Consider the following 17500-nt stretch of genomic DNA (forward strand, 5'->3'; position numbering starts at 1 on the left):
ATGACATTTAGACTGAATGTGTCCTTTATCCTCATCTTAATGACATTTAGACTGAATGTTTCCTTTATCCTCATCTTAATGACATTTAGACTGAATGTTTCCTTTATCCTCATCTTAATGACATTTAGACTGAATGTTTCCTTTATCCTCATCTTAATGACATTTAGACTGAATGTTTCCTTTATCCTCATCTCAATGACATTTAGACTAAATGTTTCCTTTATCCTCATCTTAATGACATTTAGACTGAATGTGTCCTTTATCCTCATCTTAATGACATTTAGACTGAATGTGTCCTTTATCCTCATCTTAATGACATTTAGACTGAATGTTTCCTTTATCCTCATCTTAATGACATTTAGACTGAATGTTTCCTTTATCCTCATCTTAATGACATTTAGACTGAATGTTTCCTTTATCCTCATCTTAATGACATTTAGACTGAATGTTTCCTTTATCCTCATCTTAATGACATTTAGACTGAATGTTTCCTTTATCCTCATCTCAATGACATTTAGACTAAATGTTTCCTTTATCCTCATCTTAATGACATTTAGACTGAATGTTTCCTTTATCCTCATCTTAATGACATTTAGACTGAATGTTTCCTTTATCCTCATCTTAATGACATTTAGACTGAATGTTTCCTTTATCCTCATCTCAATGACATTTAGACTGAATGTTTCCTTTATCCTCATCTTAATGACATTTAGACTGAATGTTTCCTTTATCCTCATCTTAATGACATTTAGACTGAATGTGTCCTTTATCCTCATCTTAATGTCATTTAGACTGAATGTTTCCTTTATCCTCATCTTAATGACATTTAGACTAAATGTTTCCTTTATCCTCATCTTAATGACATTTAGACTGAATGTTTCCTTTATCCTCATCTTAATGACATTTAGACTGAATGTGTCCTTTATCCTCATCTTAATGACATTTAGACTGAATGTTTCCTTTATCCTCATCTTAATGACATTTAGACTGAATGTTTCCTTTATCCTCATCTTAATGACATTTAGACTGAATGTTTCCTTTATCCTCATCTCAATGACATTTAGACTAAATGTTTCCTTTATCCTCATCTCAATGACATTTAGACTGAATGTTTCCTTTATCCTCATCTTAATGACATTTAGACTGAATGTTTCCTTTATCCTCATCTTAATGACATTTAGACTGAATGTGTCCTTTATCCTCATCTTAATGTCATTTAGACTGAATGTTTCCTTTATCCTCATCTTAATGACATTTAGACTGAATGTTTCCTTTATCCTCATCTTAATGACATTTAGACTGAATGTTTCCTTTATCCTCATCTTAATGACATTTAGACTGAATGTTTCCTTTATCCTCATCTTAATGACATTTAGACTGAATGTGTCCTTTATCCTCATCTTAATGACATTTAGACTGAATGTTTCCTTTATCCTCATCTTAATGACATTTAGACTGAATGTTTCCTTTATCCTCATCTTAATGACATTTAGACTAAATGTGTCCTTTATCCTCATCTTAATGACATTTAGACTGAATGTGTCCTTTATCCTCATCTTAATGACATTTAGACTGAATGTTTCCTTTATCCTCATCTTAATGACATTTAGACTGAATGTTTCCTTTATCCTCATCTTAATGACATTTAGACTGAATGTTTCCTTTATCCTCATCTTAATGACATTTAGACTGAATGTTTCCTTTATCCTCATCTTAATGACATTTAGACTGAATGTTTCCTTTATCCTCATCTTAATGACATTTAGACTAAATGTTTCCTTTATCCTCATCTTAATGACATTTAGACTGAATGTGTCCTTTATCCTCATCTTAATGACATTTAGACTGAATGTTTCCTTTATCCTCATCTTAATGACATTTAGACTGAATGTTTCCTTTATCCTCATCTTAATGACATTTAGACTGAATGTTTCCTTTATCCTCATCTTAATGACATTTAGACTGAATGTTTCCTTTATCCTCATCTTAATGACATTTAGACTGAATGTTTCCTTTATCCTCATCTTAATGTCATTTAGACTGAATGTTTCCTTTATCCTCATCTTAATGACATTTAGACTGAATGTTTCCTTTATCCTCATCTTAATGACATTTAGACTGAATGTTTCCTTTATCCTCATCTTAATGACATTTAGACTGAATGTTTCCTTTATCCTCATCTTAATGACATTTAGACTGAATGTTTCCTTTATCCTCATCTTAATGACATTTAGACTGAATGTTTCCTTTATCCTCATCTTAATGACATTTAGACTGAATGTTTCCTTTATCCTCATCTTAATGACATTTAGACTGAATGTGTCCTTTATCCTCATCTTAATGACATTTAGACTGAATGTGTCCTTTATCCTCATCTTAATGACATTTAGACTGAATGTTTCCTTTATCCTCATCTTAATGACATTTAGACTCAATGTTTCCTTTATCCTCATCTTAATGACATTTAGACTAAATGTTTCCTTTATCCTCATCTTAATGACATTTAGACTGAATGTTTCCTTTATCCTCATCTTAATGACATTTAGACTGAATGTTTCCTTTATCCTCATCTTAATGACATTTAGACTGAATGTTTCCTTTATCCTCATCTTAATGACATTTAGACTGAATGTTTCCTTTATCCTCATCTTAATGACATTTAGACTGAATGTTTCCTTTATCCTCATCTTAATGACATTTAGACTGAATGTTTCCTTTATCCTCATCTTAATGACATTTAGACTGAATGTTTCCTTTATCCTCATCTTAATGACATTTAGACTGAATGTGTCCTTTATCCTCATCTTAATGACATTTAGACTAAATGTTTCCTTTATCCTCATCTTAATGACATTTAGACTGAATGTGTCCTTTATCCTCATCTTAATGACATTTAGACTAAATGTTTCCTTTATCCTCATCTTAATGACATTTAGACTGAATGTGTCCTTTATCCTCATCTTAATGACATTTAGACTGAATGTTTCCTTTATCCTCATCTTAATGACATTTAGACTGAATGTTTCCTTTATCCTCATCTTAATGACATTTAGACTAAATGTTTCCTTTATCCTCATCTTAATGACATTTAGACTAAATGTGTCCTTTATCCTCATCTTAATGACATTTAGACTGAATGTTTCCTTTATCCTCATCTTAATGACATTTAGACTGAATGTTTCCTTTATCCTCATCTTAATGACATTTAGACTGAATGTTTCCTTTATCCTCATCTTAATGACATTTAGACTGAATGTGTCCTTTATCCTCATCTTAATGACATTTAGACTGAATGTTTCCTTTATCCTCATCTTAATGACATTTAGACTGAATGTTTCCTTTATCCTCATCTTAATGACATTTAGACTGAATGTTTCCTTTATCCTCATCTTAATGACATTTAGACTGAATGTGTCCTTTATCCTCATCTTAATGACATTTAGACTGAATGTTTCCTTTATCCTCATCTTAATGACATTTAGACTGAATGTGTCCTTTATCCTCATCTTAATGACATTTAGACTGAATGTTTCCTTTATCCTCATCTTAATGACATTTAGACTGAATGTTTCCTTTATCCTCATCTTAATGACATTTAGACTGAATGTTTCCTTTATCCTCATCTTAATGACATTTAGACTGAATGTTTCCTTTATCCTCATCTTAATGACATTTAGACTGAATGTTTCCTTTATCCTCATCTTAATGACATTTAGACTGAATGTGTCCTTTATCCTCATCTTAATGACATTTAGACTGAATGTTTCCTTTATCCTCATCTTAATGACATTTAGACTAAATGTTTCCTTTATCCTCATCTTAATGACATTTAGACTAAATGTTTCCTTTATCCTCATCTTAATGACATTTAGACTGAATGTGTCCTTTATCCTCATCTTAATGACATTTAGACTGAATGTGTCCTTTATCCTCATCTTAATGACATTTAGACTGAATGTTTCCTTTATCCTCATCTTAATGACATTTAGACTGAATGTGTCCTTTATCCTCATCTTAATGACATTTAGACTGAATGTTTCCTTTATCCTCATCTTAATGACATTTAGACTGAATGTGTCCTTTATCCTCATCTTAATGACATTTAGACTGAATGTTTCCTTTATCCTCATCTTAATGACATTTAGACTGAATGTTTCCTTTATCCTCATCTTAATGACATTTAGACTGAATGTTTCCTTTATCCTCATCTTAATGACATTTAGACTGAATGTTTCCTTTATCCTCATCTTAATGACATTTAGACTGAATGTTTCCTTTATCCTCATCTTAATGACATTTAGACTGAATGTGTCCTTTATCCTCATCTTAATGACATTTAGACTGAATGTTTCCTTTATCCTCATCTTAATGACATTTAGACTAAATGTTTCCTTTATCCTCATCTTAATGACATTTAGACTAAATGTTTCCTTTATCCTCATCTTAATGACATTTAGACTGAATGTGTCCTTTATCCTCATCTTAATGACATTTAGACTGAATGTTTCCTTTATCCTCATCTTAATGACATTTAGACTGAATGTTTCCTTTATCCTCATCTTAATGACATTTAGACTGAATGTTTCCTTTATCCTCATCTTAATGACATTTAGACTGAATGTGTCCTTTATCCTCATCTTAATGACATTTAGACTAAATGTTTCCTTTATCCTCATCTTAATGACATTTAGACTGAATGTGTCCTTTATCCTCATCTTAATGACATTTAGACTGAATGTGTCCTTTATCCTCATCTTAATGACATTTAGACTGAATGTGTCCTTTATCCTCATCTTAATGACATTTAGACTGAATGTTTCCTTTATCCTCATCTTAATGACATTTAGACTGAATGTGTCCTTTATCCTCATCTTAATGACATTTAGACTGAATGTTTCCTTTATCCTCATCTTAATGACATTTAGACTGAATGTTTCCTTTATCCTCATCTTAATGACATTTAGACTGAATGTTTCCTTTATCCTCATCTTAATGACATTTAGACTGAATGTGTCCTTTATCCTCATCTTAATGACATTTAGACTAAATGTTTCCTTTATCCTCATCTTAATGACATTTAGACTGAATGTGTCCTTTATCCTCATCTTAATGACATTTAGACTGAATGTGTCCTTTATCCTCATCTTAATGACATTTAGACTGAATGTGTCCTTTATCCTCATCTTAATGACATTTAGACTGAATGTGTCCTTTATCCTCATCTTAATGACATTTAACTGTTTCATCAGGTTTTATTTGTGTTGTTTCTCATAAAGTGGATCCGTTGTCCGTCAACAACACAGCCGTCTGTGCTGCGACTTCAGTGTGACGACTCTCTCAGGCGTGTGTGTGTGTGTGGGTGTGTGTGTTTGTATTACTATACTTGTGTGGACCAAACGTCCCCACAAGTATAGTAGAATATGAGAAATAGACGTTGTGAGGACCATTTTCTTGGTCCTCACAAGATAAATTGTTATTTTATGCTTGAAAAAAGATTTTTAGATACAATTAGAAAAAGATTCAGGTTGGGGTTAGGTTCAGGATTAGACCTTTTTAGAGGTTAGGTTTAGGGGGTTGGGGTTAGATTTCCCCCTATTTTATACTTAGCTGTGCGGCGATGTCAAACACCGGAAAATAGCCGATCTACAAGCTCACAACGTGTGGCAGCGCGACACGTTGTGAGCTTGTAGATCTGCTATTTTCCGGCTTTAGACTTGCGGTTAAAAATGTCCCAAGGAAATCATAAATCATTCATAAAATCGGCTTCCTAAAATGTTGATGTCCTCACAAGTATAGCAAAACAAACGTGTGTGTGTGTGCGTGCGCGTGGTGTACACACCGGTTCCTGCCTGTCCTGGTCGGTGGGTGTGGTCAAGGTGTCAGTGGGCGGAGCCAGCCATGATGTGGGTGTGGTCAGGGTCTCAGTGGGCGGAGCCGACCAGGATGTGAGTCCGGATGAATGGTTGTAATAAAACAACCTGCCTGATGACTCATCCACACACACACTCCACCCCTAACACACACACACACACACACACACACACACACACACACACACACACACACACACACACAGATCTATGATGATTCTATGATCCTATAGTTTACAGAGACACTACACTGTCTCTGTATTCTATGTATGTGTTTACCTTGTTTATTGTAAGTCACTCTGGATGGTGGATACATAGTGTCTGATAAATGACTACATTGTAAATATGTAAAATAACATATGATGATTTCTGATTCAACTGATTACACAGTCAGGATGTCCGGAGAGATTTATTTTTTCCGGTCTTTGTCATAAAAAAACGGTCAAAACCGGCAATTATCGAACTAACGCGACCTCTGATATGCGGGTATAGGGGGCATTTCTGGCAAATCTGCATTTACAATTTTGAAGACCAGTCCCATTTTTAGTTGTTTAACCCTGTCTTGGACCCTGAGCCAGCCTAGGCTGGCAAAGTGAGTGGGAGAGAGGTGGGTCATGGGCCCCAGTCCGAGAAGTAGTCGAATCAGTTTGTTTTGGGAGGTTTGAAGCTTAGTCTTCAGTGACACTGAGGTGTTGGAGTACCAACACCTGTGTGTGTGTGTGATAATGACACGACAGTTCATTACTTATCACCGCACAATTAGGCACATTTCAAATCCTCTGCTTTGCAAGCTCGCTCGCTCTCTCTCTCTCGCTCTTTTTTTCTCTCTCTCTTAACAGTGTGCGTGTGTTTCTCTGTTTCTGGGAGAGAGAGAGAGAGCGGTAGCAAGAACAGAGTTTGTCACACGCTGTTAGGTTACACCTATTTCCTGTTAATAATAACCGGTGTAAAATGTGCTGCATTGGGCGGTAAATGGGAGACACTTTATTGTGAAGGTACAACAGGAAGAAGAGAGCTAGTTGTTGCTGCTGCTGCGTAGCCAGCGGTCTCGGCAGTCCGCGGCCCGGTTACAAGTTACATTATATAAAGTTGTGTATTCAACAGCCAGTCACACACAAGTTGTATCATTACGAGTTAGAATATATCACAGATACTAGGCTAATACAAGGGCACTTGTGAGTAAAGTTGGCAAGTTGCCCTACAGTTTAATAACAGTGCAGGTTGAAGATGAAATCTAACACAGATGCGTAAATACTCTTCACAACAGCTATAGGCTACTGCAACTATGGCATCGAGCTGAAACATGACGTTAATCATAATCGTGGACCTATTTTTAACTCTATGAGGTGGACACGTTAAAACGTTACCACTTTGAACTGAATAGCTCTATGAGGAGACGACAAGATTCTCACAACTCATCAACTTTCCCACGGCTGTCCCAACTAGACGCACGGACGGCATCCACTGTCTAACTATACATTATAACCTCCTCCTGTGAGTGAGTAGTGGTCTATCATTTATTGCCCTAACAGGTCAGCTGATCCACGTTATGAAGGATTGATCTGAAATGCCCAATTTTGTGCAGTGCCCTTTGATTAGAAAATGCATACAAACGCAATTGATTATTGAGAAACCATTACGCACGCAGCATGCGTGCAAATGGTAATGTAGGAAATTAATGTATTTGTGTAAGATGACCCTGTATAAAATGTGTATATTATCAGGGGTGCACATAACTGGTGCGCAGGTGCGCATGCGCACCCAAAATAAAAAATGCGCACCACATCAGGCGACGCGAGGCGCTTTTGCGCACCAACAGCTGGGACAGGAATTTCCAAGCTTTTATTTTTTAGCAAAACTAAAAAATAAAAGCCTGGAGATCGAGGCTAGGAATTTACTTCCTGAAGCCACACTCACACAATCACTCTAAAGCACCCGTCGGCCCCATGTACAGCCATTAGGCACAGGGGTAGAGATATGACTCGCGTCGCCTCGCATTGCCTTGCTGCGTGCACGCAGCCAGCAGCGGCTGTTAGAGGCACTCGTCACCGATGATGAACGCACCGTAATGGTGCGAAATATGCCGTGAACGTCCCAATCTGGCGGATAAAATCAGCGCAGCAGCACAGGGCACCAACCTTGGGGGCTTTATCTAACAGCGTGAGAAAAAAAAACGGCGAAAATCGGCGGAATTTAGAAGCAGAGCGTCCTTTTTTTCTCCCCCCCCCCCCCGTTGACAAAACTGTCCGGCTGAACCCCCCCCCCCCCCCCCCCCCCCCCCCCCAGTTGACAAAACGGGACGGGCGCCATGCGCACCAAGTCACATGTCCAGGTGCTCTTCTGCGTACCAGACCTAAAAAGTTATGTGCACCCTGTATATTATGATGGTTCATGTTCAAATAGCTCAATGCAAAATATAATGCTGTAGGCCTAAGTGTCAGGCTGTATTTACGCACCTGCTTGCCATTAATGCATAAACATAATTATGACCGTTATTTTTGTCAGATGTCCGGTAAATTTGAATCCTTCCGGACATTGGGACCGGCAGATTACAATCCTAGCGCGACCCCTGGCGCATATCTGTATAAGTACCTCGAAAAAGTTAGTGACACCCACAGTCACAAAACTAGAGGGACTAGAGGACTAGAGTCACAAGCCCGCAAGGACTTTTTTGGCCGGACCTTTTAGACAAAAGCATTATAAATGTAACTGTGTTGTTTTACATTCTTTTGCCTAATAAAAATTTCAATCAATCAATCAATCAATCACACACACACACACACATACACACAGCTGTTTGTACCTGCACAGGAGAGTGGGCGGAGCCGGACTGTTCCATCTCCTCTTGGAGGGAGGGGGGGTGTGTCCAGGTGGTACGGCCCGTCACGGGGTGATGATAAAACTCCTTACCGCTGTCCTTATCTGTAAACACCTGACACACACACACACACACACACACACACACACACACACACACACACACACACACACACACACACACACACACACACACACACACACACACACACACACACACACACACACACACACAGTGTATTTTCCAGTAAAGCCATAACCTGGTCATAAAATACAAGTAGAAAAGTGTGTCTCCTCTGAGAGCAGGTCTCCTCCAGGCCGGGTGGTCTAACCAGGTCTCCTCCAGGCCTGGTGGTCTAACCAGGTCTCCTCCAGGCCTGGTGGTCTAACCAGGTCTCCTCCAGGCCGGGTGGTCTAACCAGGTCTCCTCCAGGCCTGGTGGTCTAACCAGGTCTCCTCCAGGCCGGGTGGTCTAACCAGGTCTCCTCCAGGCCGGGTGGTCTAACCAGGTCTCCTCCAGGCCGGGTGGTCTAACCAGGTCTCCTCCAGGCCTGGTGGTCTAACCAGGTCTCCTCCAGGCCGGGTGGTCTAACCAGGTCTCCTCCAGGCCGGGTGGTCTAACCAGGTCTCCTCCAGGCCTGGTGGTCTAACCAGGTCTCCTCCAGGCCTGGTGGTCTAACCAGGTCTCCTCCAGGCCGGGTGGTCTAACCAGGTCTCCTCCAGGCCGGGTGGTCTAACCAGGTCTCCTCCAGGCCTGGTGGTCTAACCAGGTCTCCTCCAGGCCTGGTGGTCTAACCAGGTCTCCTCCAGGCCTGGTGGTCTAACCCAGTGGTTCTCAAACTTTTTCGTGCCAAGGACCCCCAAATAGACACTTATTAGCCCGCGGACCCCCATTTGAAAAGATATGCCAGGGACCCCCCATAATAGAAGATTTTTACGTCTCTCTAGCAGTGATTTTCAACCATTTTAATTTCAAGGACCCCCAGTTTGACATGCATTAGAGGCTACGGACCCCCATTTAATGGCATTTATACCTCTGGGACCCCAATTTATATCGTAAAATTAATGCTAATGTAACTCTGAGAGTGTACAAATGGAACCAAATGGACCCGTTAGGGTCCATTTGGTTCCATTTGTACACTCTCAGAGTTACAGTCCCACAAGGGTCCATTTGGTTCCTAATCTATCATTTAGCTGGGGACCCCCTGGAACCCCCTCAAGTACCCCTGGGGGTCCCCGGACCCCACTTTGAAGGCCTGAAGGCCGTCATAAGAAAGAGAAATGATATATTTATATAAAACAAAGAAAAGGCGGGAAAAAACACCAACCTGCCATCCGTCCTGAGGGCTGAGCGGGGAGGCGGGGCTTATCGCACCGGGGGAGGAGACTGACGAGCAGGGGGTGTGGTCCGAAGAAGAGGAGGAGGCGGAGTCGTACGGCGAGGAGGGGGCGTGGCCGGCAGAGGAGGACATGGTCACAGGCTGGCTCCGCCTCAGGTCACTGACGTTAGCATAAATGGGCGGGGCCTAGGGAGACGGACAGGTCGGTTAACGACACAGAGGCATTTGACAGGTTGAGATTTCATGCCCATATATGGAGATCTCTGGTGTCATCATATGATGTCATAGTACCACGGGTGTCACGATACGCGATACGTATCGAAATCAAACCGAAAATGACGTACGATACAGTGTATCGAAATCAAAAGCCGTATCGCGATTCAAGGGTTAAAACAAAAAAATACTCCCGCGCATGACATGTCATCTGGCATGCGCACATCCGATTGGAGGAAAAAACAAGACAACAGGACAAACCCACAAGCAGTGCACACGGCAGCAGAGGAGAGGAGTGTGGAGGAGAGACAGAGAGAGAGAGAGCGCTGTAGCGCTGCGTCTGTACTGCTACGTTAGTAACGTTACATTTCACCATGGCCACTGCTGAAGCCAGCGATGATGATATTGATGATACACAAACGGAAGAATTGGAAAAACCCTCCCGCTTCCTTTAAGTCAAAAGTCTGGCAATATTTTGGCTTCCCAGTGAGTTATGAGGGCACCCGACGCGTTGTTAACAAAACGGCTACCGTTTGTCGATTATGCTCCACACGTGTACCGTATCCCAGCTCAGGCAACACGTCAAATATGGGGACGCATATTCGCAGGCATCACAAAGACATTGATCTGGCCGGTAAAAGGATGCCACAGCCAACAATTCCAGGCTCTTATAGAGAAAAACTCCCACATCTTTCGAAATAGCATTAGACATGTGACCCCTTTCAGTGGTGGAGAACACTGGGTTCAATCATTTGATCAGTGTCCTAGAACCACGTTACGAAATGCCAAGCAGATCACATATGAGCACAAAAGTGTTGCCTGCCTTGTATGAGAAGGTGAAGGCACAAATAGAAGGGCTGAGCCATGCAGAATTAATTGCCTTAACAACAGATGGGTGGACCTCCAGATCAACAGAGAGTTCACCATAACAGCTCACTACATTAATGAGAATTGGGAGATCGAAAGCCCAGTACTTCAAACGCTCCCAATTTATGATGCCCACACAAGTGAACATTTGTCTGATATTCTGAAGAAAGCAGCAGTGGAATGGAAATTAGACAGACCCAATGCAAAGATCCCTGTGACAACAGATAATGCCAAAAACATTGTAAATGCCACAAAAGAGGCTGGAATGTCGCCACATGTAGGTTGTTTTGCACACACAGTGAATCTGGCAACACAGAAGGGGTTAGGAGTTAACCAGATGTCCCGTATTCTGGGCAAAGTCAGGAGGATAGTTGCTTTTTTTCCACCGCAGTACAACTGCAGCAGCTGTCTTCAAAAGCAAACAAAAGTTGCTAGGACTTTGTAAGGAAAATGAAACCCCTCACAAGCTAATTCAAGATGTTGTGACACGGTGGAACTCCAGCTATGAAATGATAGAACGCTACTTAGAGCAGCAAGTGGCAGTTTATGCTGCTCTCACAGAGGACAGCGTGAAACAGAATGTGAAGGACCTCATCACCCTCACTGATGCAGAGATTAAAGTCATGGAGGCGGTGGTTGAGGTACTGAAGCCCTTGAAAACAGTCACTACTTTGCTGAGTTCTGAACAGCAACCCACTGTATCTATGGTCCTTCCCCTCCAACACACAATCCTGACATCTATGAGACCCAGTGACACAGATTCACCAACTGTGAGGGATATTAAATCTGCTATAGCAGGTAACTTTAAGGAGAGGTATTCAGACCCAACACTTCAACAGTTTCTGAATGAGAGCGCTGCACTAGATCCTAGGTTCAAGTCTCTCGCCCACCTGGATGACTTCTCTCGGAGTGAGATCTTCAAAACTCTGGCTGAGAAAATCTTGCAACAGCATCCCAGTCCCACACAGGTATGTATATGTATATATGTATGTATGTATGTATGTATGTATGTATGTATGTATGTATGTATGCATGTATGTATGTATGTATATATATATATATATATCCCACACAGGTATGTGGTCAATTCATATAACAAATACATCTTAAGATTTTCCTAATATAAAAAAGTCATGTTAAATATTAAAAGTGATATAATTCTTCTAAGATATAATTAGTTTAAAGAACATTTTAATATTTCATGATAGCACAGTAAGCACACCAAACATGTCACCACAAATGGCCTCAGGAGGGAAGCATAGACCTCTCATTTATTTTATCTGTTTTGTGTGACCTTTGACCCAGGCCTCTGGAGAAGAGCCCAGCCAGAGCCGTGCAGAAGGTTTAGAGACTGTGTCTGGAGCCCCCCAGCAAAGAAAACAGCACTCAGTGAACTGTTTGGCAAAATCTTCAGCACAGCCCCCACCACATCAGTAGCAGGAGCCCCCAAACCATGGCCTGAAGTTGTGGAAGAGGAGATTCAGCTCTACAAGACTCTAGAGTCAAATCCTCTGAAATGGTGGAAAGACAATGAGCCGTCTTACCCACATTTAGCAAAGCTCTTCTGCTGTTCAAGCAACAAGTGTTGCACGTGAGAGAGTGTTCTCATTCTCAACAGCAGGAGACATTGTGACAGCTCAAAGGAATGCCCTCACTCCAGAACATGTGAACATGCTCATCTTCTTGAAGAAGAATTTGAAAATAAAAAGTGAATAGTATGGCTTAGCTTATTATTCACATGTCTTGTTTGTTAAAGCTCTTACCTGTTCAAACAATGTGAACATACTTTAAGATGTTTAAGAACATGTAGCCAAATAACAGCTGTCTTTGGATCCTTTTTTCTTACATGTTCAATTTTGTATTATTTATTTAGATTTTATTTAGTTATAGAGCTTCACAAGAATGTTGTTGTTGTAAGCCAAGGGCATAAAACCCTTTTTGTTATTCTCATTCTCATTTGATGTTATTCAAATAAAAGGGACTTATTGAGAAACATGTGTTTTTCTTTACAAATCAAGACAATAGCCTAAATTAATAATCATATAGCCCTCAAAGCTGAAAAAAAGGACGTTTTAAAAATATATATCGTATCGAAAATCGAATCGAATCGTGACCTTAATATCGAAAGTCGAATCGAATCGTGGAATAGGTGTATCGTGACACCCCTACATAGTACTATGAAAAAACACCCAGCCAGTGGTTCTCAAAGTGGGGTCCGGGGACCCCCATGGGTCCTTGAGGGGGTTCCAGGGGGTCCCCAGCTAAATGTGTGAATTTAGCATCAAAATCATGTTAACCATATTTTATAGTTTGACTCTTAAAAAATAGCAGATCTACAAGCTCACCCATAACGCTAATCAAAATGTGCTTACAACTCAAACTTAAAATGCATGTGAAGCATGTATTTTTAAATGTTGAAATATAATATAATATAATATAATATAATATAATACAATATAAAATATAATCTAAGGCAGTGGTTCTCAAACTTTTTCATGTCAAGGACCCCCAAATTGACACTTATTAGCCCGCGGACCCCCATTTCAAAAGATATGCCTCAGGGACCCCCATAAGAGACGATTTTTTTACGGCTCTCCAGCAGTGATTCTCAAACATTTTAATTTCAAGGACCCCCCAGTTTGACATGCATTAGGGCTACGGACCCCCATTTAATGGCATTTCTATCACTTGGACCGCAATTTATATTGTAAAATCTATGTCAATGTAACTCTGAGAGTGTACAAATGGAACCAAATGGACCCGTTAGGGTCCATTTGGTTCCATTTGTACACCCACAAGGGTTTTTCCATTTGTACACCCACAAGGGTCCATTTGGTGCCTAATCTATCATTTAGCTGGGGACCCCCTGGAACTCCCTCAAGGACCCCGGGGGGTCCCCGGACCCCACTTTGAGAACCAATGATCTAACGTATTAGTCAGATCTGTCCTGCAGCCTGAAAGAAAAACAACCATTATATACATTCATATTTCATATTTCACTAAGAGATCAGTGGTGGAAAAAGTACTCAAATGTTTTACTTAAGTAAAAGTATCAATGCTGCAATATAGCTCTGTTACAAGTAAAAGTCAGGAATTCAACATTTTCTTGAGTAAAAGTTCAAAAGTATTGGTATCAAAATGTACTTAAAGTACCAAAAGTAGAAAGTAGTCATTGTGCAGAATGTCCCATTTCAAACGTTCAAAGTGTATAAAATATCTTTTGAAAATAGGCGATCTACAAGCAGTAGATCTACAAGCAGTAGATCTACAAGCTCACAACCTTCTAGTCACTATACAACACAACAGCAGCAGTACACCAGTGTGCCCAGCAGAGGGCAGTGAGAGTCCATATAAAACACAACAGCGGCTCAATGAATTCTCCAACTGACTTGGAGCTGAAAAATGGAGCAGAAAAATCATAGGCGGATTTTATGGGGGGGGCGGGGGACCTCTTCCTATGGGGGGGGGGCCGGGGGACCTCTACCTATGGGGGGGCCGGGGGACCTCTACCTATGGGGGGGCCGGGGACCTCTTCCTACCTCATGAATCACTGTTACCTGTAGCGTGATTATCATTCATTTAAACTCAGCAAATAAACATGGATATCCGTCCATTCCTGAAGCGTCCTAATTCTGATTCTAATGCAACAACAACACAAGAACCGCGACCGCCTGAGCACAGCCATCAGCAGCCGCTAGAAAAATCAACCACAGCCCTGCAGCCCCACCACTGCAGCAGAGATGGCAGAGGCCCCCAGCAGAGCCGGAGAGGGGCCCCCGGCAGAGCCGGAGAGGGCCCCCCGGCAGAGGCGGAGAGGGGCCCCCAGCAGAGCCAGAGAGGGGCCCCCAGCAGAGCCAGAGAGGGTCCCCCAGCAGAGCCAGAGAGGGTCCCCCAGCAGAGCCAGAGAGGGGCCCCCAGCAGAGCCAGAGAGGGGCCCCCAGCAGAGATGCTTCATCTCTCTCAGCTAAGGGGTCCCTGCTTCATCTCTCTCAGCTAAGGGGTCCCTGCCTCATCTCTCTATCAGCTAAGGGGTCCCTGCTTCATCTCTCTATCAGCTAAGGGGTCCCTGCTTCATCTCTCTATCAGCTAAGGGGTCCCTGCTTCATCTGTCTATCAGTTAAGGGGTCCCTGCTTCATCTGTCTATCAGCTAAGGGGTCCCTGCTTCATCTGTCTATCAGCTAAGGGGTCCATGGCTGTAATATAATATCAAAATAATAATGTATATTGAAACTAAATAAACTATAGGTTGCCAGGCAACCAAATGAACCAAACATTAACATTAAACCATGTTAAAATATGATCTAAATAAACCATCAATACACTTTATCTGTAACACACACACACACACACACACACACACACACACACACACACACACACACACTGTATAGAAGTTTAGTTTACACAAATGTACAACAAACAAACACACGACGTCACTCAGCAACCAAACCAAACCAACAGCCAATCAGCATCAACTACACACACCATGTGATGCAAAATATTTAAACATTAAATGTGTTTATTCACCTTTCAGTCCGTCTGTTTACCTGTTAGCATGATGCTAATGCTAACTGCTGACTCTACTACACTGTGTGTGTGTGTGTGTGTGTGTGTGTGTGTGAGAGAGAGAGAGAGAGAGAGAGGGGGAGAGAGGAGGGGGAGGGGTTAGCTCGCTCACCTGTGTTAACCCTTACCTGTCCTAACAGGTAGAGCTCACTGGACTGTGTTGCCAAGTATTGCGAGAGAAATAAGCATGCACACAAGCACACATAGGCTACACACAGACACACACACACACACACACACACACACACACACACACACACACACACACACACACACACACACACACACACACAGACGTGTGTGCACCGAGGGCAAGACCATGTACACATCTACACACATACACCAACAGGTACACACACACACACACACACACACACACACACACACACACACACACACACACACACACACACACACACACACACACACACACACACACACACACACACACACACACACACACACACACACACACAAGCTATTTGAAAATAGAAGATATACAAGCTCACAACAAGCTAAAACATCTTGTACTGGGGGGGAGGGGTCTGACTACTTTTCTACATTGAGTGACACCAGCGCCACCATCTGGTTCCTCACAATTTACCATGTCTTTATCCAATAAATTAAATATTACAATAAACAAAGTAAACACACATAGAATACAGAGACAGTGTAGTGTCTCAGTAAACTATAGGATCATAGAATACAGAGAGACAGTGTAGTGTCTCAGTAAACTATAGGATCATAGAATACAGAGACAGTGTAGTGTCTCAGTAAACTATAGGATCATAGAATACAGAGACAGTGTAGTGTCTCAGTAAACTATAGGATCATAGAATACAGAGACAGTGTAGTGTCTCAGTAAACTATAGGATCATAGAATACAGAGACAGTGTCGTGTCTCAGTAAACTATAGGATCATAGAATACAGAGACAGTGTAGTGTCTCAGTAAACTATAGGATCATAGAATACAGAGACAGTGTAGTGTCTCAGTAAACTATAGGATCATAGAATACAGAGACAGTGTAGTGTCTCAGTAAACTATAGGATCATAGAATACAGAGAGACAGTGTAGTGTCTCAGTGAACTATAGGATCATAGAATACAGAGACAGTGTAGTGTCTCAGTAAACTATAGGATCATAGAATACAGAGACAGTGTAGTGTCTCAGTAAACTATAGGATCATAGAATACAGAGACAGTGTAGTGTCTCAGTAAACTATAGGATCATAGAATACAGAGACAGTGTAGTGTCTCAGTAAACTATAGGATCATAGAATACAGAGACAGTGTAGTGTCTCAGTAAACTATAGGATCATAGAATACAGAGACAGTGTAGTGTCTCAGTAAACTATAGGATCATAGAATACAGAGACAGTGTAGTGTCTCAGTAAACTATAGGATCATAGAATACAGAGACAGTGTAGTGTCTCAGTAAACTATAGGATCATAGAATACAGAGACAGTGTAGTGTCTCAGTGAACTATAGGATCATAGAATACAGAGAGACAGTGTAGTGTCTCAGTGAACTATAGGATCATAGAATACAGAGAGACAGTGTAGTGTCTCAGTGAACTATAGGATCATAGAATACAGAGACAGTGTAGTGTCTCAGTAAACTATAGGATCATAGAATACAGAGACAGTGTAGTGTCTCAGTGAACTATAGGATCATAGAATACAGAGACAGTGTAGTGTCTCAGTAAACTATAGGATCATAGAATACAGAGACAGTGTAGTGTCTCAGTAAACTATAGGATCATAGAATACAGAGACAGTGTAGTGTCTCAGTAAACTATAGGATCATAGAATACATAGAGACAGT

The 17500-nt window shown here is 40.8% G+C and overlaps 1 protein-coding gene across 1 annotated transcript in view; it reads right to left on the reverse strand.

Moving 5' to 3' along the window:
* Positions 1-17500, reverse strand: part of LOC311054880 (rho GTPase-activating protein 27-like) — a 77922-nt gene that overhangs the window by 35008 nt on the left and 25414 nt on the right. Inside the window, exons 6-8 of the mRNA XM_084070876.1 lie at positions 10016-10213; positions 8674-8802; positions 5840-6013 (exon numbers count right to left, since the gene is read on the reverse strand). Of these exons, the coding sequence (XP_083927002.1) occupies positions 5840-6013; positions 8674-8802; positions 10016-10213 (501 nt within the window). The remainder of the gene's footprint in view (positions 1-5839; positions 6014-8673; positions 8803-10015; positions 10214-17500) is intronic.

This window comes from Gymnoscopelus microlampas, assembly GCF_963454915.1.
Source record: "Gymnoscopelus microlampas genome assembly, chromosome: 11".
NCBI classification, from domain to species: domain Eukaryota; kingdom Metazoa; phylum Chordata; class Actinopteri; order Myctophiformes; family Myctophidae; genus Gymnoscopelus; species Gymnoscopelus microlampas.